This window comes from Opisthorchis viverrini, assembly GCF_000715545.1.
Source record: "Opisthorchis viverrini unplaced genomic scaffold opera_v5_333, whole genome shotgun sequence".
Classification (NCBI taxonomy): domain Eukaryota; kingdom Metazoa; phylum Platyhelminthes; class Trematoda; order Opisthorchiida; family Opisthorchiidae; genus Opisthorchis; species Opisthorchis viverrini.
Genome location: NW_008751992.1, coordinates 359,898 through 387,671, shown reverse-complemented (window position 1 = coordinate 387,671; position 27,774 = coordinate 359,898). Strand labels below are relative to the sequence as shown.

At 42.7% G+C, this 27,774-nt stretch overlaps 1 protein-coding gene across 1 annotated transcript in view; it reads right to left on the bottom strand.

Annotated features, from left to right (window-relative positions):
- T265_10107 (hypothetical protein) overlaps positions 1-18,399 on the bottom strand; it is a gene marked incomplete at both ends in the record, with an annotated part of 38,628 nt that extends 20,229 nt beyond the window's left edge. Inside the window, one exon of the mRNA XM_009176379.1 lies at positions 16,956-18,399. Within this exon, the coding sequence (XP_009174643.1) occupies positions 16,956-18,399 (1,444 nt within the window). The remainder of the gene's footprint in view (positions 1-16,955) is intronic.
- Positions 18,400-27,774: the final 9,375 nt, after the last annotated feature.

Sequence of the window (27,774 nt, the reverse complement as noted above, 5' to 3'; positions counted from 1 at the left end):
AAAAGCGAAAATCCCGTAGTCCGATGTCCGCGAACTGCTGTTGGTCAGAACAACATCGGTTGTTAAACCTGATGACCCATTTGCTTGTACTCAGAGGTAAGCATGCAGCAACCAACAAAAGGGCCATAGGAAGCTATCATAGTTCCATTCACATATCTGCCGTATTTTGCTCGAGCCGTATAAAGTCTCTCCAATGTAACATTTATCTGAAATAGCTCCTCCAGATTGTTGTCGAATTTACTCCGACGATTCTCATTTGACAAGTCTTTAGTCCGTTCCGTTTTTGCGCACTCAGCATTGATGTTTTCACTAACCATAAAACACTGTATTGTAACGAATAAATAATTCACCTCGAACCGTAACGAGCGACGTGTCCCGGGTTCTAGATTACGGAAGTCCAGCAGACACGTTAATGATACCTCGAAACTGCATGAACAGGTCAGGTCATTCGAATGGCGCTCCAAGAAAGTTGATGTGGACACAGGTAATTTATAGCCCTGGTTGAAGTTTAGTCTACTTACACCCAACTAACAATCAGTGGGCTGTTTTATCTGATATGCTTGAGGCCAAAAAGTGCACGCTGTTATGTTTACGGCTTCTGATTGTTATTCCGAGAACAGCACAAATGACTCAACGTTATTTTGATGCACATTAAACTGTGGGTTAGACCCGATATGCTGAAATATATGCTTGTGTTAGAAAAAACCAACATGTAGCTTTCATAAAGGAAACTACTCACAAGGTTGCTGAAAACTCTTCGACAACCCACGACCGGTTTCGCCATTCTTGGGGCACATCAGGTAGGCGCAGTCCCTGAGTTTCCATCAACCTTATGTTCTACTTGAACTCTAATTGAACTGCTTTCGAGAAACACACTCATTTGCAAATCAGTTTGGTTTTCACGAGAGAATCAACTGAATCTCTCGTTTATGATATTCTACAACTGAATATGCAGCACGCAGGCCGCCTCATGATTCAGTTGGCACGATATCCAAGGTATCGCAGTATAGTTTCATAAAGGAAGCTGCAACATGTAGCTTCTCTGATGGTCAATAAGACAGTCTAAAGCGCCCTGAGTAAAATTATGTTGTCTTGAAGGGTAAATAACTTTCCTGTTGGGCAGCCACATTCCTGTAGTACCACCAATACCGTGCTTGAAACCACTCCAGCAAAACTGGTGGGCTTGTAATGGGTCAACTTGTCACGTGAGAGAGATTTGCTGTTTCAGCCTGGCAAGCCCAGATCACATGATTTTTGTGTTGGCAGTAACCGAATACTATCGATTGAGGCTTGTATTCTGGAAATCGATTGACAACTGTGCTTCCAGTGCAACAAAATCACTACGTGAAATTGGGATGCCTTAAATTACACGGCGAATTTTTCTGAGGCTTTGTGCTGAAGGCATGTTTCACTGACAAATTCAACTTCACTTGGTCAACAAGTCAATACAGGGGCTGCAAGCAGCGATCCATTGATGTGAGAGAAATCTTAATATTCTGATACCAGAGAGAAATATCCTTATAAAGATAACTTACTACCTCTGTGTCTGAGTTTGGACAATAGAGCTCATTTCTGGAAGACCATCTCTGAGAAAACATGTCCCGATACATGCCAAAGGATGCCTACTTGCCCTACCAACGTCTATGCATCCTTTGTCAAAATCACCTGGTACAGCAAATCGATTTAAACCAGTGGTTAAACGGTGAGCTTTTTTTATCTATTCGCATTTCCCTATAAAAAAGCGCTTTGCGAAGTACAGTCATTTGCCCAACAATTTGGTTTCAACGCGATACAACTGAATCCCAGCAGTATTTCTTTTTAGGATATTTTCGGAGATTAGTACTTTCATTATACAGCAGTTACTTCCCAATGACTCTCTCGTGAATCGATACGATCTGAGATCGGGTAGAACGTAAGACCGCTAAAAACTCGGGAACTGTGACTAATTGATGGGCTTGAAGAAACAGGTCGTGAGCCACTGAACAGCATTCAGCAACTCAAGGAAGAGTAATAATACTTTTTGCCTAGGGTTATGACTTCTGGCTTTGTGAAAGTGATTACCTACTCAGCTAAAGTGACGCCGATCATCCGTTATTTGAGACCGCGTGTGCAATTCGGATCCACATTTAAAACAAATTTTGATTATGACAGTGGCTTAGTCATGATAATATGCCTTCTCACCTCCGTCTTATTTGGCTTAAATCTTCATAGTTCTCATTTGCTTATGAGGACTCGAACCCTAGTTGTCCAAGTGAACTGGATGGTTGTTAGCCTGTTAATGACTTTTATTGTTAGTGCTGACCACCTGATCAGTAATGGAGCTTTACCGCATAGTTTTTGTGGACTAGTTTAGAGGCAATCTTATGAATGGTGAGTGAGGTTCCTGACACTGTCACTTAACATCTCAGCTTTGGTTTTGTTCACATGTAACTCTTAGTGCCTAATAAGAACCAGAGCGATCATCCCGTCCAGCATGTTGAAAGATAAGTAGCTAACCCCGGCCCGTAAACTTGGCTTATTATGGGAATTGATCATTCACCGCATATTTTGGGTAAACAGTCGCACAACCATCAGGGATTCCTTATCTTTTCAAGGATTAACAATGGAAATCGACAACTCATTCGGAAGACCAATTCATATCGCTACAAATTTGAAAAACTATTTTACACAGTGACGATTACCATCTTGACACATCTTGAACAGAGTTGAAATGATCAACCGCACGTGACCCTATGCCGTATCGTTTTCATCTAAATAGATGTCGCAATAAATTTTGAGAAAAATCCCTAAGATTATTTATCTGACATGAAGCCGAGGTATTTCACCTTTTGCTACACCTTTTGCTACTGTTATTCACTAGTTATGCAGACGGTTGCGTGAGTATTGTTCTGTTGCACTCCATCATTTGTTTTGTACACATATTTACGACGGGAGGCAGCTTATGAGTAACTGATACTGAGTCGATTAGACTTTACAAATGGACTGCTCTGACTCATAAAGTGTCGTAAGTTAAATTGCCCAACCCCGCGGTGGAGCACCGAGGACGGTTACCGAAAGGTCTCCCTGGGGAAAATGACTCTTCTTCCCTAGAACTTTTTCCAACAAGAATTTTTTCCTTTTTCGGCAGGTTTCTTACTGACAGAACAACACTAAGTTGGCTTACCACCAAAACTATGTCATCACAAATGTTTTTGTTAGAAGGAGAGTGTAATATTTGTCTGACGTCATCAGATAAAGGGCAAATTGGTAACCATTGCATAAACAATGTTTGCTAAGTGAACATCCTCGGTGGATTATCTTACTTAGGAGAAAGAGTGTAGTATGTATCTGGGAAAATAATTTTCAATACTAGATGCGCAAGACTTCCTATCACCAACTTTGGTAGTCCATCCGTAATGCGGAAAATAAATCCAGCGAATTTTTCCATGGAGCACTGATTCTACTTCGAAACTGTAGGATGGGTGAACAGCGCACGACTGAAGCTCAGTTGGACGTGCTAATGGCTGAGGGGGGTAATGTTTGCTTTATGAAATCTAGCATAAGTGCAAGCCAATGAGTAACTGCTGACGGGCGTGACAGAGTCTATGAAGGTAAGGCTGAAAAACTGGCTTTTTATTAAAATGCTTGTTGTGGGGATAGCCTTTTTGGGGGTCGAAAGAAGCTTGCATTTAAGACTGAAGCAAAGTTAAAGATGATGCGAAAGTCGTCCACTTAGCAGTTAGGCAGGCCATGAACGACAATTTCGCCCAAGTTGTTCCTCCTCCCTGGAAAGACCGGTGGCGATCAGAGGCGCTGTAATACTTGTGAAACACCGATATCAACATTCGCCTTGACTTGTGAGATTTGTTTTCTGTACAGGACATCAGTATAAACTGAATTTCTGAATATTCGGCACTTCTCAAAACAATTCATGCTTCGTTCAATATCCATGTTGCTCCGTTTTGAGAGATGCTATTGAAACCCAGTACAGTAGGATATGACACAAAAGTAGACAAGACAAATACTTGTTACCTGTCCATAAATCAGTCTCTTCTTCTTGAGGGAGTGATTCCCAAACTATAACACCAAAATTGTATAAACAGTGGTGAGCTGAGTCCAAATGCATTTATTCTCATTAACTTCTGTGTTCAGGCACTTGGACTCTTTATCGTCCAAGTTAGAACGTTCAAGACTCATCGCCAAGTCACCTTTAGTGTGGCTTCCGCTTATCACTCCCCTAATATTGTCAGTGAGACAGTTATTTGCCGCTTGGTTAAGCGGGTTCCAGTAGTGCTATGATGATGTCATGCGAAAGTAGGACACCTGAGTGGTCACAGTCGTGCCTTGTGGCAAACGCACTTGGTAAGTAAACCATGACTAAGTTGACTAACATCGAGTCAACATGAGCATAAATCATGTAGGTCATTGATGACATAGAACATGGCTCCCGGAACAATCGCGGCGTTGACGGTGGTTGGCGTGTGTGCCTGTTTGCTTGCGCGTGAATAACTGCAAGTTTATTCCATAACACAACGACAAAGAAATAGCTGAATGAATTTTCATCTAGCGAGCAATTTCTACTCGTTCAGGGCGGACATGCAAATGTAGACTGAGCAACAAACGGACTATTCGCTGCCACAATTCACCGAGGAGACTGGTGCTCAGGCTGGTGGTAATTAACTGACACAAAAGGGGACAGAAGACCAAAACCGTCACTTTTCCCTTCAATCAGAGTTTGGCCCACCTCATTTAAAGCTGTTCAAAATGTAAAAACGTATTTTCCGGAGGATTTTTAAACTCAGCCACTAAAAACTGGATTAATGTGGATTTACAAGAAATAAGAGAACGAATAAGTGGAATACAGCTGAATATTTATAGTTCTGGACCATTGCTTCGCTGATGACACAGCAAGTACCAAATAAAGGATAATTCGGACCTCTTCTATAGAGGAAAATGTCGGTAGCTCAGGTAGCGTAGATGGTCGTTGGCTTGTTCGCAGAGCTGGGCAATTTGATTGCAAACGTTTCATCACCAATCGAGGCGACCACCGCCACGCAAAACTACGCTCCCCAATAACGCACTGACGATGTCACCTCGATTGGTGATGAAAAGTTTGCAATCAAACTGCCCAGCTCAGCAAACAAGCCAACGACCAACTTGGACCTCTCACAAGGTTGCTGAAAACTCTTTGACAGCCCACGACCGGTTTCGCCCTTCTTGGGGCTCATCAGGTAGGCGTAGTCCCTGAGTTTTCGTCAACCTTATGACCTACTCGAACTTTATGAAAATACACTGCGGTATCTCGAATATCGTGTCAACTGAATCATGAGGCGGCCTGTGTGTAGCACATTCAGTTGTGGAATACCATAACAAAGGGATTCAGTTGAGTCTCTCGTGAAAACCAAATTGATTTGCAAATGAGTGTATTTCCCGATAATTCGGACCTGTTTGATGACTGAAAAGCGTAAAAAAGTGAGTAGTTTCATCTGACTCAGGCTGTTTGGAAGAAGCGTGGTTTGCATTGCACTGATTGCCTCCTTAATGGGATCGCTTGCAATTTCGGGCACAGCCCCGGAAAATTCCAGAAAATGTGTAATCAGTCAGTAGTATAATGCATTAGAACTTACATATGATTCTTAACATTGCCTATTACAGAATGCGGCGAATGAGGACACGGGACAACGGAGCAACCAATGGAACCGCCCGACCGAACAACTAATCGCGATCGAAGGTCATCCCCGGCTAGCAGCACGTATATTAACACACACGTAACCCTACTCAACGCACAACCACTAACCCACCGCTACGCAAAACTACGCTCCCCAATAACGCACTGACGATGTCACCTCGATTGGTGATGAAAAGTTTGCAATCAAACTGCCCAGCTCAGCAAACAAGCCAACGACCAACTTGGACCTCTCACAAGGTTGCTGAAAACTCTTTGACAGCCCACGACCGGTTTCGCCCTTCTTGGGGCTCATCAGGTAGGCGTAGTCCCTGAGTTTTCGTCAACCTTATGACCTACTCGAACTTTATGAAAATACACTGCGGTATCTCGAATATCGTGTCAACTGAATCATGAGGCGGCCTGTGTGTAGCACATTCAGTTGTGGAATACCATAACAAAGGGATTCAGCTGAGTCTCTCGTGAAAACCAAATTGATTTGCAAATGAGTGTATTTCCCGATAATTCGGACCTGGAGGAAAGTGACTATAAAGTCACTTTCCTCCTGGTGGTTCGTTCTAGGGCTGATGGAAACTAGTCTATAGCCTTCCAACAGCTTTACTGGTAGACGTATGGGTGGATTTCCCAGCAATATCTTGTCGCACCTGGTTATCGAATTTGGCAGGTGTGAAAAAAACGTCCGTGTCTAAACTAAGATGGTGTCACTGAAACACCCAGCTCAAGTTTATTTGGGTTGTTCTCCAAATGAGTGGGTTGTGTAAAAGCGATCTTTTGTGTAATCTCAAAAAAAACGTAAAATCTGGTTACATTTCATGGGTGATCAAAATTCAAACCATTCTATAATACAGCCCGCACAACCAAGCGGCTTCATTCAGGAGTGGTTTGTGATGGGTATGAGAATATGTGAGGGCTGGTCGCGATTATCTCGCTTGCCAGAATTTGGACGGGTACGTATATGCAACAAACTCATGCCTTCCCAGGCAATGTGAATAGGACTATTCATTCATTGCGTTGTGGTCACCAATATCACCACGTTTTAGCTTGGTGAATAAATATTGTCCACGTCTCCCCATATTTCGCTAAGGATACTTCCTGGTCAATTACTGCAATACCTGCATATTCTCCGTATAAAACTGAACGTCTCTTGTCTCATTCGCTCACCATACATGAGTAGTGGGTGTAGAATTTTTTTAAATACTCGAGAATCCCCTTCAAAATTTTCCAGCCAATATTGTAATGAATGAATATGCTTTCTGGTCAAACTATCCGCATTCCGAGCAGGTTTTTTACCGCTGCCAAATGAGACGAGTAAGAGTGCGCATTGTGTAGTTCGTTGGACAGTTGTCACCTTAAACGCATTGGTCATTTCTCGTGGCCCATTCATCAAAAACGCATTAGGCAAACTCAATAAATATTTATGCCAACAACTACTCGAGATCACACTACTGTTATTCACACCTGTAAAACTGCCTCTACCAAGGTTGTTTGACCGATGGAAAAAACACAGTACTATGGAGACGGGTTATTGTCTCGTTACTTGGTGTAGCGGTGATTAATGGGACCGTACATCGTGTCAGGATGTCATCAGCCACCAGTTTGAGTAGCCCATAGACGAGCAGACATATCAAGCCCAATCTTAGTCAGATGTGGTAGGGGTAAGCGAAGTCGGAGATCTTTTTTGTTTATTGACGGTCTGACACAATGATGAGGTCGGTGGGCCTGGCTGGTGATAAGACAGATTGACCCATTTAGTGATATTGTGTCGTGCCGATACAGCCTAGAGGGTTTGTTAGTCGTGATTTGTGTTACCATACTCAATGGCACCTCAACTGTTTGAATGCACTCATGCAACAACCGTAACACGCAAGGTCTTACCCAGCTGTCATAGTTACAGCCAATTTCAACTGGATGATTCAGTGGTAGAAACCATCCAGTAGGGGTGTTCGTTCCTGCTGTGACAGATTAACCTCGGGCAAGCATTCAGCCAAAGCCTGTCTACTGAAGACAAGCAAAACATTTTTCGCTATTTTTGAAGAAGGTGCACACCTTAATTTCTGCTGCCCCATCATAGTGGTTCTTTTCTAAAGTTGAATGAAGTCGAAACCGAACCAAATTGACCGTTCCCCGGTTCAAATCGGCCTAAACAATGTGAGCCGACAGAACAACAATGGCAACCCGACTTGTAAAATAGACTGAAGCACCGTCAAACACTTTAAAGATTCCCATTCGTAAAAGGGCTGAACTTCTGAGGTTGACTTTAAAGTGTTACTCGTGATTGGATTGGTTGGTTCCCGGATAACGCAATAAGCAAAGATTGTATTACATCTTTTTCCCCCATGGAGCGCCGAGGAAATGACCAATATAGTTTGCCTCTGTCCTAATGACCCCCTTCTGTTGGTGCAACTGGTGCTGGATTCCCTGTCCAAGCGACCGTAACGCGAATCCCTTATTTCAATTTGGGCCGCAAAAGGCGTTGAGTTGCATGAAAACGAATCTATGGAGAAGATCAGGCCCAGGGGAAACCATACGAATAACTGTTATCGGTGGCACTCAACCTACAGCGATTATTACAACCGCATGTTAAAACGCATTCCGTTTAATGGATTTTCCCCCAATTCAAGTCATATGAATCACCACCACCTTTGGTACAACCAACTTTGATTGTATGTTCATCAACTGTGCCCGGACACTTAGATGTGTTACGGGGATAATTGCTGGTTGTCTGTGCTCGTAGTCTACGCTTGAATTCCGACATCTCATCAGTCACTTGTCAGACAGGGTGCTTAGAATCTCGGGTCGATCAAGTGCTAACCGGATTTTTACAAACATTGGGGATCTAAATGTTCCATTGACACTAGCAGTCCTGAAATATTTACCTTCGCAGTCGCGCCACAGTGTTTTTTCAGTTGCGGCGTGAGAAAATTACGAAACTTTGAAATATTAAGAGGTCATGAAAACTATATCTGAAAGATCACAAGCTGAAACTGTTTGTTACTCATATCTATTTATTTGGGTGTAACCGGGGTCGGACCAGCTTTCAGCGATAGGCGAGCAGGTTTTACTACCCTCCTCACAAAACCTGGTCAGTCAGAACTCAAAAATGACGTAAATTGATGGCATAACCTTGGGGAAAAGAATAGGCCTGCCTTTTTACTGCGACGTCTAGTGGGGACAAATTAGGATACTTATATGTGTTATATGACCTACCGCTCGAATTCAACGCGCTCGAACTTAAAAGAAACCCCAGGAATCAAACAGAATTGGAAGAACCATATGAAGCTCTCGTCGGTATCGGAAGGCACGTGATCTTGCAAAGCCTTATTCAGGCCGGGACCCCTTAGTGTTTTGCTCATCAGCTATGCAAGCCAGATGACCAACTCACTTATGTTTGAAGCAAAAATCACAAAGCGATTTCGTTGCTTCAACGCATCAGCAATTCACCAAGGTTTTGTCGACAGTTTTGCCATGGTATCTTCAAAATTTCTTCAACATAAACGGAACAGCTCTTGTATATTTTGAATGTATTTCTTTCTGGCTAAAGTAGTTGCTGGTTTAATCCACGGGATAATGCTCCGCCACATATGCTGTGGCGAACCCTCTTACTGTACACAAATCTTACAGAGCGGTTAATCGGGAACTGCCCAGTACGCTCATCATCATCATCATCATCATCATCATCATCATCTCATCATCATCATCATCATCACTGACAGCCTGACATCAGTATCCCATACTGGTGCTTCGCTGCCGTACAACCATGATTTATTTGATAACCTTATTGTGAAGAAAAGAATAAAGACGAAGAATGAACTTAGTGCTAGCTTACTACAATCATCTCCAAGTGCATACACCTCCAGACACTCATTCAGCCAATCTGGATAGAAAGTGACAACGAAATCGCCGCTGACATCGGTTGGCAGCCACACCTTGCAGTGAGAACCATGTGGTCCCCATCCTGTAAGGCGACTGGCACCGACAGTACCCAAGTCTTTCGTATACTCCTTCATACCCCTCTGCCAGGTCAAAGGTTTGCCACCTCTTTGCTTCCGCCACACTGACACGCCACTGGCTTACGAATCTTTCAAGAAACTACGTGGGCACCTTATTACATCGTGGCCTGTGAATGAATTCTATGCACTGTGAAAGGATATAGCGCACTGGGTACGGACGATCTCCGTTCAAGAATGAATTCTAAGCTCATTCACTAGTGATGATGAGCCATGCTTGCACCTAATTCCAGTGACTCAAGGAACATGGCCCCTTAGCACTCCATAGCTTCCATATCGTGACGGTACGCTAGCGTATTTCACAAACTCAGCGTCTCTGATGGAATAAGGTGTTTAAACATTCATTTATCCAGTGCTTAGCGAAACAAACTGAGCAGGCAGTTCTGTAATTTTTAAGAAACCCTGCATATATTAGTGTACTCTTAATAAGGTTGCGTTATAACTTGTCTCAATTACCATGACAACAAAGCGAGACACGTGTAAGGGCACCATGCGGTACTTCTGTGCCTTTCCTGCTCTGAGAGATGGGTAAAACAGCTGAGTAATGTAAATTTGTACATAGTACAATCCGGGAATGAATAAGCTCGGGTATTCTAACAACCAAATGAAATGTGAAATAAAATGTAGAAGCTGAACATCCCCATAGGAAAAATCTTGATTGAGCAGCCCGATGGCTTATCTGTAAACTGAACTATTAACAGAAGTTTACATGGGATCCTTAGTGTCAAACTACTTAGACTGTACACGGGCCCCGTTTAAGCTATCCATCCTTCCTATTTGCGTACTCGCGCATCTAAGAACTGAATAAATATAACTTTGAAGAAGCCAGGGTCGCCCGCCAGTAAGTACCAAAGGTATCAGGTCAGCTGAAGTTTAGCTAATCACATTGTGTATCTTTCTCCGAGGTCGTGTGAGTGTATAAAACATGAGAGTGCTGTGTGGTGAAAGAAGTAAAATAACCTCGTTCCGTCAGTAGATGGAATACCGAAGCATGATCAGTAGCATCCCTCGAAAATGCTGCGCAATACTTCAGTATGTTACTTAACGTCACACACTGTGGATGGAATTGGTTAGTCATCGGGAGCAAGGAGCTTTTCATTGGCGAATGGATTGGTGAATTAGTTAGAAACGGCCAGTGCTCCCGTCCATGATTGTGGGGGACATACCACAAATATGGGGAGACTACAGTTTTTTTTATAGAAATTTCGAGCACGCTCATACAGATCTGGACGAGTTTTAACGATAAGTTCATATCTGTGAGAGATGCTTGCAACATGCGATCAGTGCAACCGGAGGTTATGATGCGGCTGTTTAGTGCTAATCTCTTCCCATAGTGAAAACAAATGATGAAATTAACTGAAATAAGAGGAAAAACCACTAGATAACAATCAGTTTCTGCTTAGAGTTGCTCTAACAGGGATTTTCCAGAACAGCAAGCTTTCTAAGGTGACAGGACAAAAATACCCCATGTAAGAGAATTGCATGTATTTTACTAAGCGGTCAGATATAAGCCCGCAGTTTTGCAACACACTTAATGTTTCGTTGTGCACGTGGTGTTATTTAATTCATTAAAGGGGTTCTGCCTAATCAGGACTATTTCTTTGTTCAACAGACCATTGTAGCTGAAAACTTAGGATATCCTCTCCTCACAAAGGTGTCCACAAAAAAACTTATTGCCGAAAGGGAAGGGTGGTTACCCCTACTCGATTTGTAGGGAAATTTCAGAGTGTTCAGTGCTTCACCTGAACAAAAGCAAGACCCGAAACATGATAGTAGTAGAAGTATTTTCAGAAACTTCAAAAACGACAAGACTAGTGACGTAATTTTTTATCTACAAGACTCCGCAACAGTGCTATTCTTTCTCCTTTAGTCAGAAACCACCTTCCCAACAGTGACAGAGGACGTTTGTCCATACATACTCGGGGATGATAACCAATCCCCAAAAGTAGTTATCCCGTAACTTCGCACCAAAGATATGTGTATCAGGTCACAAATAGATGCAAATCTACGTCGAACGTTAGAGTACATTGGTCGGGTTCAATTTGATGGGTAAATGCAGTTTTGCCTATGAACTGTTGTGCTAATATACTGGTTAGGAAGAACCTTTCGGTGGTTACCACATGGTTGGCTATTGTAAACCCTGGGAATGTTGGCTTAACTATCCTCATATCTCTCTCACTGATTGTATGTGGAAGGTCATTTTGCTCATTTTCCACCAAACGAAATGTCGGGTTGAACTGCCTGTAGATTGCATACCCAGATTAGAAGAATGGCAGATGGCTTGGATATTTTTCACAACACCTTCCCGTTGACTGGTGACTATTACGGATTGCATATATGCGAAGTTTCAGACCGGTCATTAACCTTGTGACTGGACACATAAATCCATCCCATATTTACGAACTAATAGATGCCCAAAGACACTGAAGAACACCGAGGTCACACGGAATAAACACAATACTGTTTCTTGTACCCCCCCCCCCAAATAAAAACAAATACCACTTCAGCCAGTTATAGCAAACACTTCGTTACCACTCTATAGGCCACCAGAATTTTAGAATACATAATAAATTCTCCGCATAAACCACCTTCTATTGAAAGATTAACACAAAGGTGCTTGCTTTCACTAAAAAACTATTCTATTCTCCTCAATTCCTTCAACCCCACAGCTGACTTTGACGAGCATTAGTTCAGTCCTCCCAAAACTGAAGCAAAATTTATCTCGAGACGCTTCTTTACTACATGATTTGCCTTTGACATGAAGCGAACGACGCTTGAAGTCCAGGATTACATTCATAACCATAATGCATGTTGAGATACTTTTTCATTTTACTTGGGTAGGAAATAAAATCCATCCTGCAGGTGAATGTGATTTTTCGGACATAATTCGAGATAAATTTGAAATACTAATAAACGATTATCTTGCAAAAACTTGAAAATTCAATTTTTGTTCAGCTGCCAGCGAGATCGTGGCTTTTTACGATCAAACCAAAGGTTGCAAACCAGTAAAAACCTCAACTCAAGACAGTCACGTGACGTTGTATTGGTGATTGACTGCATTTTCGTTCTAATATTGCTGACTCTTGGCTTGAACCAGCCAGATCATCCCAGATATGAATGTGAATAGGACTAAAATTAAAGCATGCACTACAGAGCAATTCATTACTTTATCGTGCCTCAGCGAACCAGTTAACTTAAAAATCGTAGCTTTTCATTTCAGTTTTGGGATTACATCTGGTTTCCTCAACGGTTTATGTCAATACTTTTCCAGTAGAGAGCTCTTTCTAATGCACCACTAGGTACTTTTGGTCAATGCTATGATGCGATGTAGATCACAGGTATAACTCTGTATCCTTCCTTATCTAACTACTCCTTGCTCTGTATGCTCGCTGTTTCTGGTTCGTGAGATGATGAACGCTTACAAATTATCCGGTTGGTTGTTGGACAGTTAATAGGTTCCTTATGTTCCCCTTTAGTCCGCAATGAGATCCGGAACACGTTAATTTCCTCAGGAATGACGAAGGAAGAAACCATTTGACCTCTCACTTCCGAATCGTGGTTGGCGGGAGGTCCCATTATGCGCCCTTAAGCGAAATTACAGGTTTTCAGAAACATGAGGGGTGGCTGCCGGCTTGCGGTTGGGCGCATAGCTCATACAAGTTGTTCACATTGTGCTATCGCCGCAAAATGAATGTATCATCTACCCTGCTGTTTAACCGGTTGCTGCTGTTCAGATAGATGGTAGCTCCTTACCACGGGCAAACAGCAGACAAAATTCGGAAGTCAGTGAACGTGGTGGATGTTATCCCTTGTCACAGACCGATCGACCAACAACAGGCAGCTGGGGTCTTCCAAAACAGCAGAAATTTGAAAGATGAGTGAAGTCAGTCGAAACTCAGATCAGTCACTTCTGACAGCCACAACTTTATCCCATATTTTTAATAGCGCTGATCAACAAAATGTAGTGAACAGATCACGTGCATTTGGTATCAGCTGAGGCAGCTATGGCTTCAAAAGAAACATGATAGACGTTGTATTATGTCATTACGCGCTATGTGAAGTTCATACATGTTTCCTCTCTGTTTTCAGTCTTGCTTTGACCAGAACCTCTAGATATGTGAAATCGAGAAACAAGTGAGGCGCTAGTGATTGGTGTTTCATGCAAGAAGGGAACGTTGCAATATGCCTACACCTGAGTTCTTTGCATCTGGTGATATTCACTTCTAAAGCATAGTTTACGGGATAACTGTTGGAGCAGAGGCACTCATTGAAAGTGCCAGCACTAAGACCGAACAACCTGAAAATTGCCAAAAAAAAAGGTTTAGGGGACCTACGGGAGTTCCTCGCGTTGATCAAAGTTAAGTAGGTTGTTTATTGCGTAGCCACGGATATTGTGTGTAAATCCTGATTCATCTACATTACGGTGCTGATGTGCATCTCTCTTTCATACCAGTGATCAGATGAAGGTTGCTCTGTTCACCAAGCATGGTAGTTTGCTTGCAGGCATTCGTGGGGACACCGTTCGTGTGTGCATCATCACTGTTGCATCACCACTGCGCACCGACACAAGTAAATATAAGTCAATAATAACTCCTGCTGTACCTCTGTTCTTCTGTCGGATGGCCAAAGTCTACTTGGGCTGATGCTTATAAAAAGATGGCATTGACAGCATGACATGTGGAATACTTTAAGCTGATTCGGGATTAGCACTTATTTTTAGTGTGATTTTTCAATAAGCTATGTCAACTCTAGACTGCAACATTGTTGGTTTTTCCAGGAGCAGTTTGAGAGTCAGTGGAGAATCTGATTGGGGTGTTTTAGAATACGTTTTTCAGACAAGCATAAAATCAGAAATGACGTTGGTGAATCCCGTTCTGGCAGTCTAGTAGATCACACAGTTTGTCTTGAAGGGACGAAAGAGAGTGAAAGTTACTTTGAGCGAGTCGAACCCTGTACATACCATTGAGTATACTTAGCTGAAGACCACTGAATATTCTCTCTGACTTCTGGGAGTTCTCACAACGAGTTGTGCAACGCTGGTCTGCCGAGTTTGGATTTGAATGGTACCCTTCTAAAAGATTCCACCTTCCAGGAGAAGCCGACGAAGTCTTCTGTCCCTTGTTGGCCTTTATGCCCCATCTACTATTGCATTTTACCAAGTAATTCAGACATCACAATGCGGAACGGCCACAGAGAGGTTAGGCACATTTCTCACTAGCAAACTGCACTAGAACACGTTCCGTGTGAACAAAACAAATACTGAATGGTGGTACTGGTTTCCCGGTCAGGTGACAGCCTCCATGGGTAAAATAACCAAGTTGTGGGGAGTGTTCTTGAAACTGAATAACTTTCATCCGGGATTAAAATATTAACCTTTTGTATACCAGTATTCCAGCGTTTCTTCATCATTCTACGCCTGTACCTGTATGCTCATGATCGAATACCGCAGTACGTTTGGGTTCACAAAGAGGCAAACCAAAACAGTAAACCTAAAATTAGAACCTGAAATAAAATAACGAGCCGGCTCCTGCAAATCGTCAAGCCAGTAAAAAAATCCTTACCTCTTATTCGACTAAAAATAGGAAAACAGATTGGAAGCCAACTTTATCCAGAATTCTTTTGAAAGATTAGGATAGCTGAGCTGGGCCGACAAAATTCTGTCATGAGATTATTGAACTTGAATAGTCCTCGCAGATTTCAGATGGAGTCCATTCGGTTGAACGACGATGCAGCCGTTTCCACATGCCCTTCAACATATGACAATCCAACCACTAAGTAAATACTACCCTTTTCTTACCAATTTTGGCACTGTGAGAGCCATTTTCAGGACAATCAATTTCAACATTGGTCAGCAATCTGTCAGTTTTGGAAGTAGTTTGATGATTTAGCGAGAATCAGCTTGAGCTAGCTGGAGGCTGAAGCGGTTTTTTCAGTTAATTATTTTGCTGATGGTCAACTCCATGCATGCGAAGGCAGTATAAATATGAGCGCAAGTATTCTGCCTCCAGGAGTAAAGTCAGATAGCTACTGTTGATTGCAACTCATAATTCATACGGCCAAGTCTTCACAGAAGCAACCCCTCACTATGTTAGCAACCCTGTCCATGAATCCGTATTCTCATGTTTTGTCGCACCGCTAATGCATGCACTCACGGAGGAACATAAGGCGTTCTTGGTTGGAAAAAAACAATAGTTCACATATCCTTTACAGAATCTGAATAATAGAACTTCTTGTCTAACGACCCGCCATATAGCCCTGCGTTTCAGAAGTGACAATCAGAAAAGTTAGTCTAATGAAGTGTGACCAAAGCTCCAAGGCATCTGTGTCATTTTTGCAATTTTTCGAAGTCATTCCGGACACCGAATACCATACTTTGTATTGTCAAAAAATGCTTGTAAACACCCACCTCAAGAATATCCTTGAAGTGCTAATTTTTATTCTGGAAAAATGATCTAGCAGAAATCGGAACCACACAAACCAGCACTTCCAGTGGACTTCAGCCCGTATGTGTCCCACACCTTCACATAGACTGCGTACAAAGTGAAATACCGGACAACTTGTCAACTGGTCACAAGTGATTTACCAATTTACCAACCCATTTGGGGACAAAACCAGTGTAAAATGACCGAGAAATCCCGTTCTGGCGCCAGTAGATCTTAAAAAAAGCAAGCGATGCCGATTTGGTGACAGCGTAACTTGGCATGAACTTTTAACTGTGGTTAGGTGTAGTTACCTGAAAATTATTGCGACCAGGTTGTTTATGTAATCGATCAACTTATACTGGTGTGGACGATCGAAATGTTTATAAGGATGCGATTTCTGACATTCTGACGAGCTTTGATGTCAAGCGGCCAGATGAAAGTAACCGCACGGTACCGCGAATGCCGTAGACTGAATCGCAAACTGCGCCACGCCTCGTGCAAGTCAATAAATCGATAGGTCAGAGCAACAGAAGGCACAAGATTTCGTACTGTTACTATTTATGTCAATATTTGGGACGGTCAAGAAATTTTAGTGCTTGTGCTAAACCACTTTGGTTGTAAATGTGCCAGAAACTGTTGGTCATGACAGAACTTTGGGAAATAGGCCACATGTTGGTAGGAGAACATGTTTTGAGTTTCTTGACAAGTCATGATTCAGAGATAACGCGCTCAGTGTAACAAGTGAATATAGACTGGCCAGACAGTCTTGAGCCTGTTTAGCGGGTGCGCTACAACAAGTGATGAACCAGTGGGAAGTACATTATGGACGAAACACATCTGAAACACGCCAGTGTGACTTACCAGTTCCCTTCGGATTCATCCAAGGGTAAACCACTACCCCAGATTCTGTGGTTCCGGAGCCGGTCCGCCCTGTAGGAGTTGTACACCCGCCCCCATTCATTCCGTTTCTCGGCGATACGTGGTCCAACTGACCGGACTGAATAGCGTCAAGACTGACACCTAGACTTGTTGAGATTTGTGGCACAGCATCCGATGGTACGCTCAAGTAAGTTAAACCATCTGAATGAAGCAGGGGTCGGAACGCCGCCACAGAACAGGCAGGATTCGTGTTCAATAAGGCGTGATAGTTGGGATCTCTCAGACTTAGATTAGAACCGAATTTTGATGGACTTTGTGCAAAAGTGGAACAGTGAGTGCGTTGGACAAAGTGTGGATTGAAGGCAAATGAAGGTGTGATCGGGTAGGCGCCGTGCTGACTTGGAAATGGTGCATCATAGGGAGAAAATTTTTCCTGTGGTTGGAAAGAATGCGCCCGACTGAGTAGGGGATTTGTAAATGAGCTGGCCGAGACCATGGAAGGGTGCATTAAGCTAGTGGCATTAAATGCATTCAGCATCGGGGAATTTGCATGTTTCATCGAGTTCGGGACACCATACTTGCCATCATTTACTCCGGGGACGGGAGCACTGCCACTCACAACGGATGACTGGTGATGAGGTTGGTGATCATAAGGAAAGTGAAAGTTCGTTCTCCGATCCACAGTCAAATCCTTCAGGCCGTTTCCGGTGAGCTCCCCCATAGGCATCGTTAGGGAGTCTGTGTTGGACTGTGTGTTCAGGCCATTCACATTTGGCCCTCCAAGTTGGCTAACCAGGGCTGCAGCTGCGTTGGCTGCCAGGAGGTAGTCCAACTCCTTCGGTCCGTTGCGAGAGGGTGTAGATATGGAAGTAAATTCAGGCATTCGTCGGTTGGATGTGAGGGAATTATTTAGCTCGGACAAACTGGGGTGGTTTGTTGGCGAAGGAGAAGAATCTGCTGGCGACTGTCGGCTCGAATTGTTAGGACCACCACCCAGTATTCTAGAAGGACTTGACGAATTTTCGTGTGCAATGTGAGTAGGGGAAGGGAGTGATTTTTCACCGGTTTTATGGGACAAATTTTGTATTTCCTGCGATGCTAGCCAATCCTTTGTAGAATTACTGCTGACTGAGTGAAAGCGAGCTCCATCGCAACTCTGCATATGCCGAAAACGCTTCTGTTCGGCCTGTTTTTCGTAATTATCATGAATTGTTGGGCGACCCGTCGGTTCCATATCGTCCGTAGAATGCACCTGTTCGCTAATAGCTGTTCTCAGTGGAGGAAGAAACAGGTCTTGAATACTGTGTGATTGATGTTGGGAAATCGCAGTGTGTTGTGTAAAGGACTGAAGATGGGTCGGAAGCAAAGATCCAGCAATGCGTGCATCATTCCTTGTTGCGTAATAATTTGGGTGCATTGTCATCATATCGTGAAATCCGTCACAAGGAATTACTTTAAGCAGATGAGCGATTCGGAGGGCAGGTGGAGCAAATTGTTCTGACCTTTTTGGGTGTACAGCTACGCTGCGTTATTGTTAGTCTTTTCTTGAGAGAAGACAAGTGAACTCCACGATGTAACTACCGTACCACACACGGATGCATTGTTTGACGCTACCGTGTAGTAAGGGTATCGAGTTGCCGCACACCGCCTACCCTCACTTGACAGACAGCGGATGCGTAGAAATTTCACCCCTACAGCTTCTCATTTAGCCAATCAACTTTCAACGTGAACCTGGCTACCTAGAGCTAAATTCTGATTGGCTGTTATTGCGAGTGCTTTGACAACACCGGCAGTCGATCGCTATCTGGGGCAGGAAATAATTCTCCGATATCACAAACGCCAAGATTCATCGGAGTTTGGACTATCAAGAGAAGAGCAACTGACATATTGATTTCCTTGGCTTCGAACAGTTCGAGAAAGGATGATCAATATCAGTGGGCTACGAGAACAAACAAGTGAACAGCAAAGAAATCGTGACAACAAGTCACGCAAACGGTTCGACCAACTCGTCGCTGGTATAGAACCAGACGCACGCATTCTAGTGTTTCTTAGACATCAAGATTTCAGCTCACTTGTGTGAACACTTGTGCGGGCGGAAAAATCTTCCGTAAAATAAAGCAGGACAGTGTTTCTAAAATCCAAAGCGAAGTTGTTTCTTAAGAATGACAGTTCATTGATTCGGAAACAAAATCAGTATACTAACTTATAATACGTGCGTGTGGTACGTGTGTTTGATTGATTTTACAACGAAGATGTCCTCCTACGATGATGCCAGCTAGAAGGATTCCTTTTTGGGTGGTTTTGCTAATGAAAAATTATTTCAAGCGACCAAACAGAAGTGGTCTTATCTAGGAGTTGGATACACTTAAGAATGATCTCCTTGGAGTGTACTAGTTGAAGTAAGCAACGATAAAAATATGTACCGGAAGCCACGTTTACCATCAAGTGAGAACAGCATCAGAACAAAGTCGAAGTGCAAGAAAATTTTCAAATATTCTAAATAATATAGTTTGCTGCCGGATAAGAACATGAAGAATCTGCTGCCCTTACTTAAACGATCACCTAGCAGAGCCTTGTATTCTTGGCTCATCAATCTAATCATCAAGAAGATTTAGAAACAACGGACAGTTTCCGACATCTATCGATTGCGGTCGTCGTCTGGTAAGTGGTTGACCAAAGCAAAACACGTATCTGTTTGAATCTTCGCACATTCGAATGAGGTAATTTCGCCTGAAAAAGTAGGGGAACACGTTCGGACGCCTGGACCGAACATCGGCTCCTCCTTAGATTACTGAAAAGTCCTGCTCACATTTGAACCATGGTAGCATACTTGGAACATGTATTCAACTCGAGGTCCGATTCAGTCTTATGTGAATTTTTTTGTGGGCGTCTGCCCAATGTCCTACTAGGAAGTCACAGGAGTCCAAAGTTTTCTCCGATAGTTTCGGATGCTTTCTAGAATTGAGTTGTGTTCTCTTGGGTTTTGCTGGGGAAGAACCCTAAAATCTCTGGTAGCTGGTGGCCAGCAACCGAAATGGGCTTAGAAAGAACGCAGAAAAGATTTCTATTGGAGTTTATGGTCAAGGGGAGATCGACTGCCCCACCACAGTATTGTATAAATAAAAAACCTCATCCTGGAAATGGCACAATGAGGCAAATCGCCCGGACTGGTTCAAATACTGAAGAGTTTGTCCGTCGCTGCAAGCAGGTTGCAATTGTAAACAAACACCCTGGTGAAGCCACAAGTGTTCTCCTTGGCAAAATCTGAAAAAAAACACAAGTACGAAAATATTTAGATTTTGCTGGTCACTGGAGAGGTTGAGTATTCCTGGTCTTCGTGAGTGCTTTCTCATAGTCACTAAATTTGTCTGTGGTTGATTGCACTTTGATCACGGAAACAGTCCTTGGCGGACTGTTTGCGAATTCTGGAGGTCTGGAGTCCTCTACAGTTGAAATGGGTTTATAACCCCGTTTGTTCGATTTCGCGCCTTTCACCGTTTGCGTAGGCTACCTTCCAAGCCCTAAAACAAGGCATATCTAGATGGGGGAAAAACGATAAGACAAAGTATGCATTCGTTCAGAGGGAACACACTATTTGTAAGGTTGCGATATCTTGAATATCGTCTCAAGTGAAGCATGAGAGGGCCTTTGTGCAGCGCATTCAGTTGGAGAATATCGCAAGGTGATTTTTAGCTAAGGTTTATTTTGGGCTTTCCGTTAGAATCAAACCACAAACCAAAAGTCATAAGTAGCTAAGTAGAACAACAATTTAACGAGACGAGCAAAACTTTCATCTCGACTGGCTTTCATCGGGAAATCAGTCGGCGCACGACCCAGTGATTTGGACTCCGTGATTGAAGGTCAAGTGACGATATGTGCTTTCTTAATGCGAGCTAATTAGAGTGCTTATCAGTAGCTTATGGCCGAACAATCACATGTTTGAGCTACTTACTCCATGGCCGCTAGTCTGAAACTCTGTAGGGTTTTTTGAGAAGATTCCTAATGAAAATGAAACAGTTGAAAATTCCTTTTTGGCTTTTTAGCACAGACATGGTCCACTTATAGGACGATATCTCAACTGGAAACCAAATACGGCTCTAAATGAACGTATTTCGCGAAGTGTGCACTTTCTTTTGCGACGACACTGAGTAACTTGATACTATACTACTAGTTTTCATTTGGAAAGCTTATTGGCAATATATATGTATGTCAGCGGAATCGATACTGCCACCAAAACGCAATTTTAAGATACATCATCGAACGACCGGAGCTGTTTCACATTTTTCGACTCGCTTTTTTCAGAAATATTCACGGACAACGGATGCCTGGAATAGCCGTCCAATTCTCCGGAAGGGTAGTGTGTTGATCTAAGACTGCGGAATTTATGTGAAACCGCTATCAGTCAGATCCATATTCAATGTAGAGTTCACCCAAAACTCTCACCCTATTAGTACTCCTGTGTTTTAAGTGAAGACAATCCTGTGAGAATCACTGAAACGAAAAATACAGTTGCCTGACTTTCTTTGCACTACAGACCACAGAGGCTATTATCAACTCTCGTTTCGAAACATTTGACGTTTAACTGAATTTTTCTTCAATTGTTTTAGAGGACTGAACTCGGTACATGATCTTCGTGTGGTAAAGTGGCCCACGCTGTCGTTTACGTCTTAGTAATTCATTCCACTACATTTGCATGCCATCCTCCTGGTAGGTCCTTTGGCTGTACTGGTCGATGCCCTGTATCATTTGCGCTCAGCATCAACCCACTCGGATCTTTTTTCTTTGGTAGGCAGGGTGACAGCTCTATACAAAATACAACAAATTTTCTTGAAGACGGATCAACCACAAGTGTGAACATGCTCGTAATCGGACACTTTAGTAGAGTATGTACTTTCAGCAGCATTCTTGGGTTTTACTCCGCCGGTATTTTCCCCCAAACGAACACGCCTCCTCCCCTAAATATGCCAGCACTTCCTGACAGAACGTCTATAGAGCTAGTGACTAGCAACCGCCATTGTGGGGTGGCATACAAATTCTTCCATTTCAGTCAGGTGTCTTGACTCAAGGTAGACACAGCTGTTCTCCTTGAAAGTGAACTTTTCAGAGACTTGTCTCCAAAAGAAATTGTCTGGTCACTTAGGGCGCACATAAAGAGAAATCACCTTAGAAAAAATACTGCTGTTGTTCGGTCCTTTCAGGTGGTCTCTCATTGAATAACAGCTCTACAATGTTCCTCTCCGAGTGGGCTTTCTAGCCAAACGAATTCTAACATCAATAAAATTCCTTCGACACCCGCCACAAGTGTGTTCTTTTGGGACTTATCAGGCGTACCCCTCGAATTTCCTTGTTCACATTTTGTACTTAAAAACTGAATCAGACATCTGGGTAAAGACTTATTTGCAAACCAAGACGGTGTTGACTTGAAATTCATATGTGCTTCCCCTTATCTCTGTTATTCTGGCAGGACAGTTTCCAGCTCGTTTCGAACCACGCAGACCTTTCATTATGTCCCAAAATTGCTTCGCTCCTGGTTTTTGTTAACCTGAGTAATACAAAGACTACTCATAAGCACCTAAAGGAAAGAAACTTGAGTCGCCACTTTCATTTTAGTCGTGTTCTGAAAGAATAATCCAAGAAAAAACAACCTTTAAAAGGAACGAAATAATTTCCTCTCACTTTGAATTCAGCGAGAGGTTTTTGGTCTTTTGTGTTGTGCCATGTTGCAAGAAAACTAGGGCATCTCTGAATGAGGCGCCACTTATCTTAGCCAAGACTCCAGTTTGCTTCGTCTCCTAAACTGACCTGCACAAGTGCACTAGTGCAAATAAAAGTGACCTATGAATGACCATCTCTCAAGCTCCAAGGTTGACAGCACATTTGAGGAGCTTATCTCCTCATTTTCATCACCGACAGCCCAAATAGCCCAGGAAATCATATGACATAAGCGTAAGCCGATCAACATGCTGTATAAGTGATACACTAGCTCTGACCAAGGACCAATTTCACAATTTACAGATGAAGCTGATGATGACGTTGGCGTTCAAAACAGTCTGATATCCCAAAGGCAGCTGTTGGCGAGCATAATCTTTGCTACTACTTCCTATCTTCAGGAACGACAAAATCATGAATGCTGGATTTTCTCTTCCGTTTATAGTCTTTCATCATCATTATAAATAGTGGACCTTATAACAGTGATCCCAACAAACATAGCTTACCCCCTACCCAATGTAAGAACCCCAAAGCTTAGAAACGTACAATGAGTTTAATCGCGAACACGTTAAGTGTGATGAGATTTCCCACACTGGAAATAATACTAATTATTTCGATACGAAGTAGAACAACTCCGCTGTATGACATTGTGGACATTTGAACGATGAAGGCAGTAAACACAAAGTCAAGTAAGCGAAATGGCAAAATGTGACGAGATTAGCTTCAGCTGTCCAACAAACCAAAAAAGCAATCTGTCCTACTGAATACACTCGCCTCTAGTCAGACACGGCTAAATTTGTGATAGCACGTGAAAGCATTCCCCCAAGTCAGTCAATCATTTGATTTCTGCACACAATGGTGACGCAATGATCAGGGTAAAATTCTTGCAAAATTTTAAGCTACATCACCGGTAAATATCTCGGAAACGAATCCGCTGTTGGGACTAGAACTACATCTGGGCCTCCAACAATACAATCTCTCCAAGGCGAGCATAGTGCAAGACTGCAATTACGTTCACACAAAATACAATGCACTACTCCTGTTATTTTTCTCCACTGAATTTTACTGCCAAGTCCAGAACCAAGTAATACTCGCCAACAGACATCCTGGACGAGTACCTTCCATAGGCAAAAGGGAACACCCAATAGCCAACGGATAACAAAAACAGCTAACCACAATTTATTAAAGTCATGTGGTATGATTCACCATAGACGCACTAAAAACCGACTTTTGTTGGTAGTTGTCTTTGAATATGAACTCTTCGAGTCATCCTGCTGAGGACCACTGATCTAAAACCTTTCGGATAACAGAGTTCAGAGCGATCTGCTTGTGTCCGAAAATAAAATCTACCGATTCATCAACCGTCATACTATTTCATTTCAGCGCTATTCCTGGTGTTCCATAGGTAAGAGGCTGTCGATTAATACTCGGTTTCGGGGAAAAGCCAGTAAACCTAAAGTGGTTGCCGGAGAAAATTCGTATTACTACTAATCTACACACAAACACGGTAATTGTATCCAGGACCACCTGAATTAACCCGCTGCTATTAACACTGAACGATTAATCACAAACGGTGCTTGGAACACAGCCCCACCCCAGTTGTTTTGTAATCTGCCCTTGCTCCTTCCGCGTACAAACACACCTAACACACGAATTTCTCAGGACATTCTTCATAACGGAAGTCTCCAAAGATGACGGCAGGCAATAAAGTTGTTTGATTATGGTAATAAATGTGTCAGCTGCCAAGTGTCACCTCCCACACGTCCGCAAATCGACCACCCGCAGATCACATGTTCATCCGTTGATGCGAGGCTGTCATGACGACGAGTGTGTGATGAGCAGGCGGCAATGATGACGTTCAACTCAGAGTGCTGATTAATGCTGTCATGACGCTTCGCCATTAACCAACTGGCGGAGTGTTACATTCGGATGGACCATTTGGGTGGAAATTCCAAACATTGCCTACCAAACAGGTATTATGTTGAAAAGAATATTTCTGCCTTAGGCGGTGGGAGCTTCTGCGAGTTGCATAAGCAAACCACATATTAAAGCTCATCCTAAAGAAATAAAGGCACACAATTCACTAGCTGTTTGTATTGAGCGGCTAAGGAAGGATATTGTCTACTGCTGATATTCGAATTGGGCCACAGTGTCGCGGACCTCCGTTTTAACTGCCCAGGTAGGAATCCCAACACCGACGTCTTCAAATTGGTCACCGGTATCCGCCTTAGAAAATCGTGTGCACATGTTTTTCACCAATAAGAAGACGTGAAAAAGATACTGCATTCAATACAGTGCCTATTTTGATCTCTACGGTAGTAAAAAATCTAACTTTCGTGCTTCCAAAATGGTGCGTATCCGTATTTGTTTAAAGGGAAGCTCGAGCCTAGTAAGTGTTCTTCTAATTCTCTTATTTACTTTTAACGACCAGAGTCCGTAAATGGGAGTCTGGCCGCGGAGAGTTTGACAAAAAACAATCTCAATCGTGTAGCCAGGTTAATTACATCAAGTTCATAAGCCAGTGTCTTGTATTCACGCGGAACTTCGCAGATTTTTTTTCAGAAATGGATACTGGCGGAGAAAATCTCGGGGAACTCTTACAGAATACAGGGTAAATGGCCGAAGCTATCCTATGCTTACTGGATTTTACAGTCATGCTTTGCGCTCTGTGCATCATGTAACTCAAGAGAAGCCAAAATTTTCTATTTTTCAAGTCGAGGATTGAACATATGAGATTATACTTATCGCGGACTACTCCAAATGAATCTCCACGACCCTCCTATCGCTTATCATGGCTCCTGGCTCCCTTCTTTACTTGCTAGCCTACCTGTGCTCTCATCCACGTATTAGGGCTTGAGTACTCCCACACTGGTTATTGCACCGTGAAGTTTCTTGGTTCAATAAATATGTGAATTATCGGACTGCTGTACCCCCCTTTTTTGTGATTCTTCCTTCAGCAATCCTAATGAATTCCTTACCTTGGCCGTACAACAGGGTGTTACAGAAACGCACTTATCCTTACTTCATTCATGCAATTCCTAATGACTCAGTAAAGGGAATGAGATTTCGTGAGTTACGTGCAATGCTGAAATGAACATCTAATAGCTATAAGGATAGTCAAACACGTACAGTGATTCCCACATTATGAGTGAAACCTCTAAAGAAAATCGACCCATACTACTGATTCGAACTAGGGTGCGTCCTGTCAAAACGGTCGTAATCGGTGTGGCTAACTGAGGACGCCTTGGCAAGTGTTATGTTGAAGTAGGAGGATAGCCACGAAGGTAGTCTCGAATATTGAGTTTCACTTAATTTCCACATCAGATGAGTGAACAAAACTAAAGTATTTGATTTAAGTACATGTCAGAAATGTGCATCCCAGGTCCATCCATGTCTACCGAGGAGCACAGTTGATTTGCACGTCGCGGCACACATGGGGCGTCAACTCAGAATTCACCAACTACCTCACAAGGAGTTGAGAAACCGTAATTTTGTACATTTTACCTGCTATGACATTCACTGATGCACTGTTCCTAATTATGTTGTGTGGGCAAAGTCCTAAACGGGCACGTTGGAATCAAGGAATTTTTACTTATTGTTGTACATGCTCAAGGAAAAACAAATGGAAGCAGATGCTGATGAAGAACGCTTAGACAGTTGGAAACTGTCTCATAGTTATCTGGTTTGCAAAAACTTCTATCTACACGTATGTACGAATTGACGCTTAACTGCGAACTAAGTCTGACGAAAATTCAAAGATTAGACCTACCTGATGATCCTCACAAAAATGAATGACCAGTACTGGTTTTATTGTAGTTTGTAGCGAATTTATAAGTAGTGTTATATCAAGGAAGATACTCCAACATCTTGAACTTTGTTCCAAATAGATGTCTTCTTAAGGTGCGTTCATTTGAAAGTTCTTGTAAGAAAGATAATCAGCTGGGTCTCCACTTAACGTCATCAAATCAGTAAATGAGCGCTCATCCTATTCCGTTTGGAAATACGCGACCATTTCACTTGCAGTTTAACGGCAAGATACCCTTTTTAACGGAAAACACAATCCACAAGGTCGTCGAGAACTAATCGATAGCCCATTACTGGTTTATTAGTACTTACGGTAGGCGTTGTCTCCGAGTTTCCATCAATCTTATGTTTAACCTGAACACCATATCGGACACAAGTGACAGCCTACGTCCATTTTGAAATTGCTTTAGTGTAACGACATGACGTGGTATGTCAAGAACATATATTGTGAAATTTTGAAAATCGTCCCAGCTGAAACGTTAAGCGACCTTTTCAGTAGATTCGATTGAAGAGTAGCGTAGAAGAGCAATGGAGACTAAAAAGAACCCGCTATTAACCTCAACTTGATCATTTAAGTGTAATTCACCGGTTCCTTCCAATTCGTTGTTCAGGTAGAACATAAAGTTGATAAGCCCCAAGAGGGGCGCAACCATTAGGAAAAAAAGACTGAGCGCTCAGTGCGTATCGTAGCGTTGTAAATGATTGAAGACGGACAAACCTGGTTTACAATCTCAGCAGTCCTCTCCCCCTTGTGTTTGTAAAATTGCTGTTAGTCATACGGAAAACTCAGTAAAATTCGGCTTGTTAACCCACATGGTCCCTCTGTTATAATAATAAAACTCAGGGTTTAGTTCGCACCTTTTGATGACACCTTGAATCATTGAAGAGAGTAATTCCATAACATTCATTTTCTACTCACTAATATGGCAAATGTTGATAACAGATTCAGGAAGTTGCCCTAAACAGGTCCTCCGGGGAAAATGACCTGAGTAAGAGAGTCAGTCCAAGTCAGTCCGAGTTCAGAACTACACTAGGAGCCTGAAGTCTCTAGCTTCAAACTTTAAACGCCTGCATATTTTCAAGTTACAGTGTAAACTGTCCACAAGCCATGAACCTTACTGAAACCTGAGCTTATGTACACTCCAAGTACAGTGGATATCCAGAACTCCCTTTGCTTTCCAAAAGCAAAGCTTGCGTCCCTGTTATCCCCTTAGTAATTATTATGCGAGAGATTCAGCTAGATTCCAGGCGAGTATCTCGCAAAACCAAATCAGTTTGCAACTGAGTG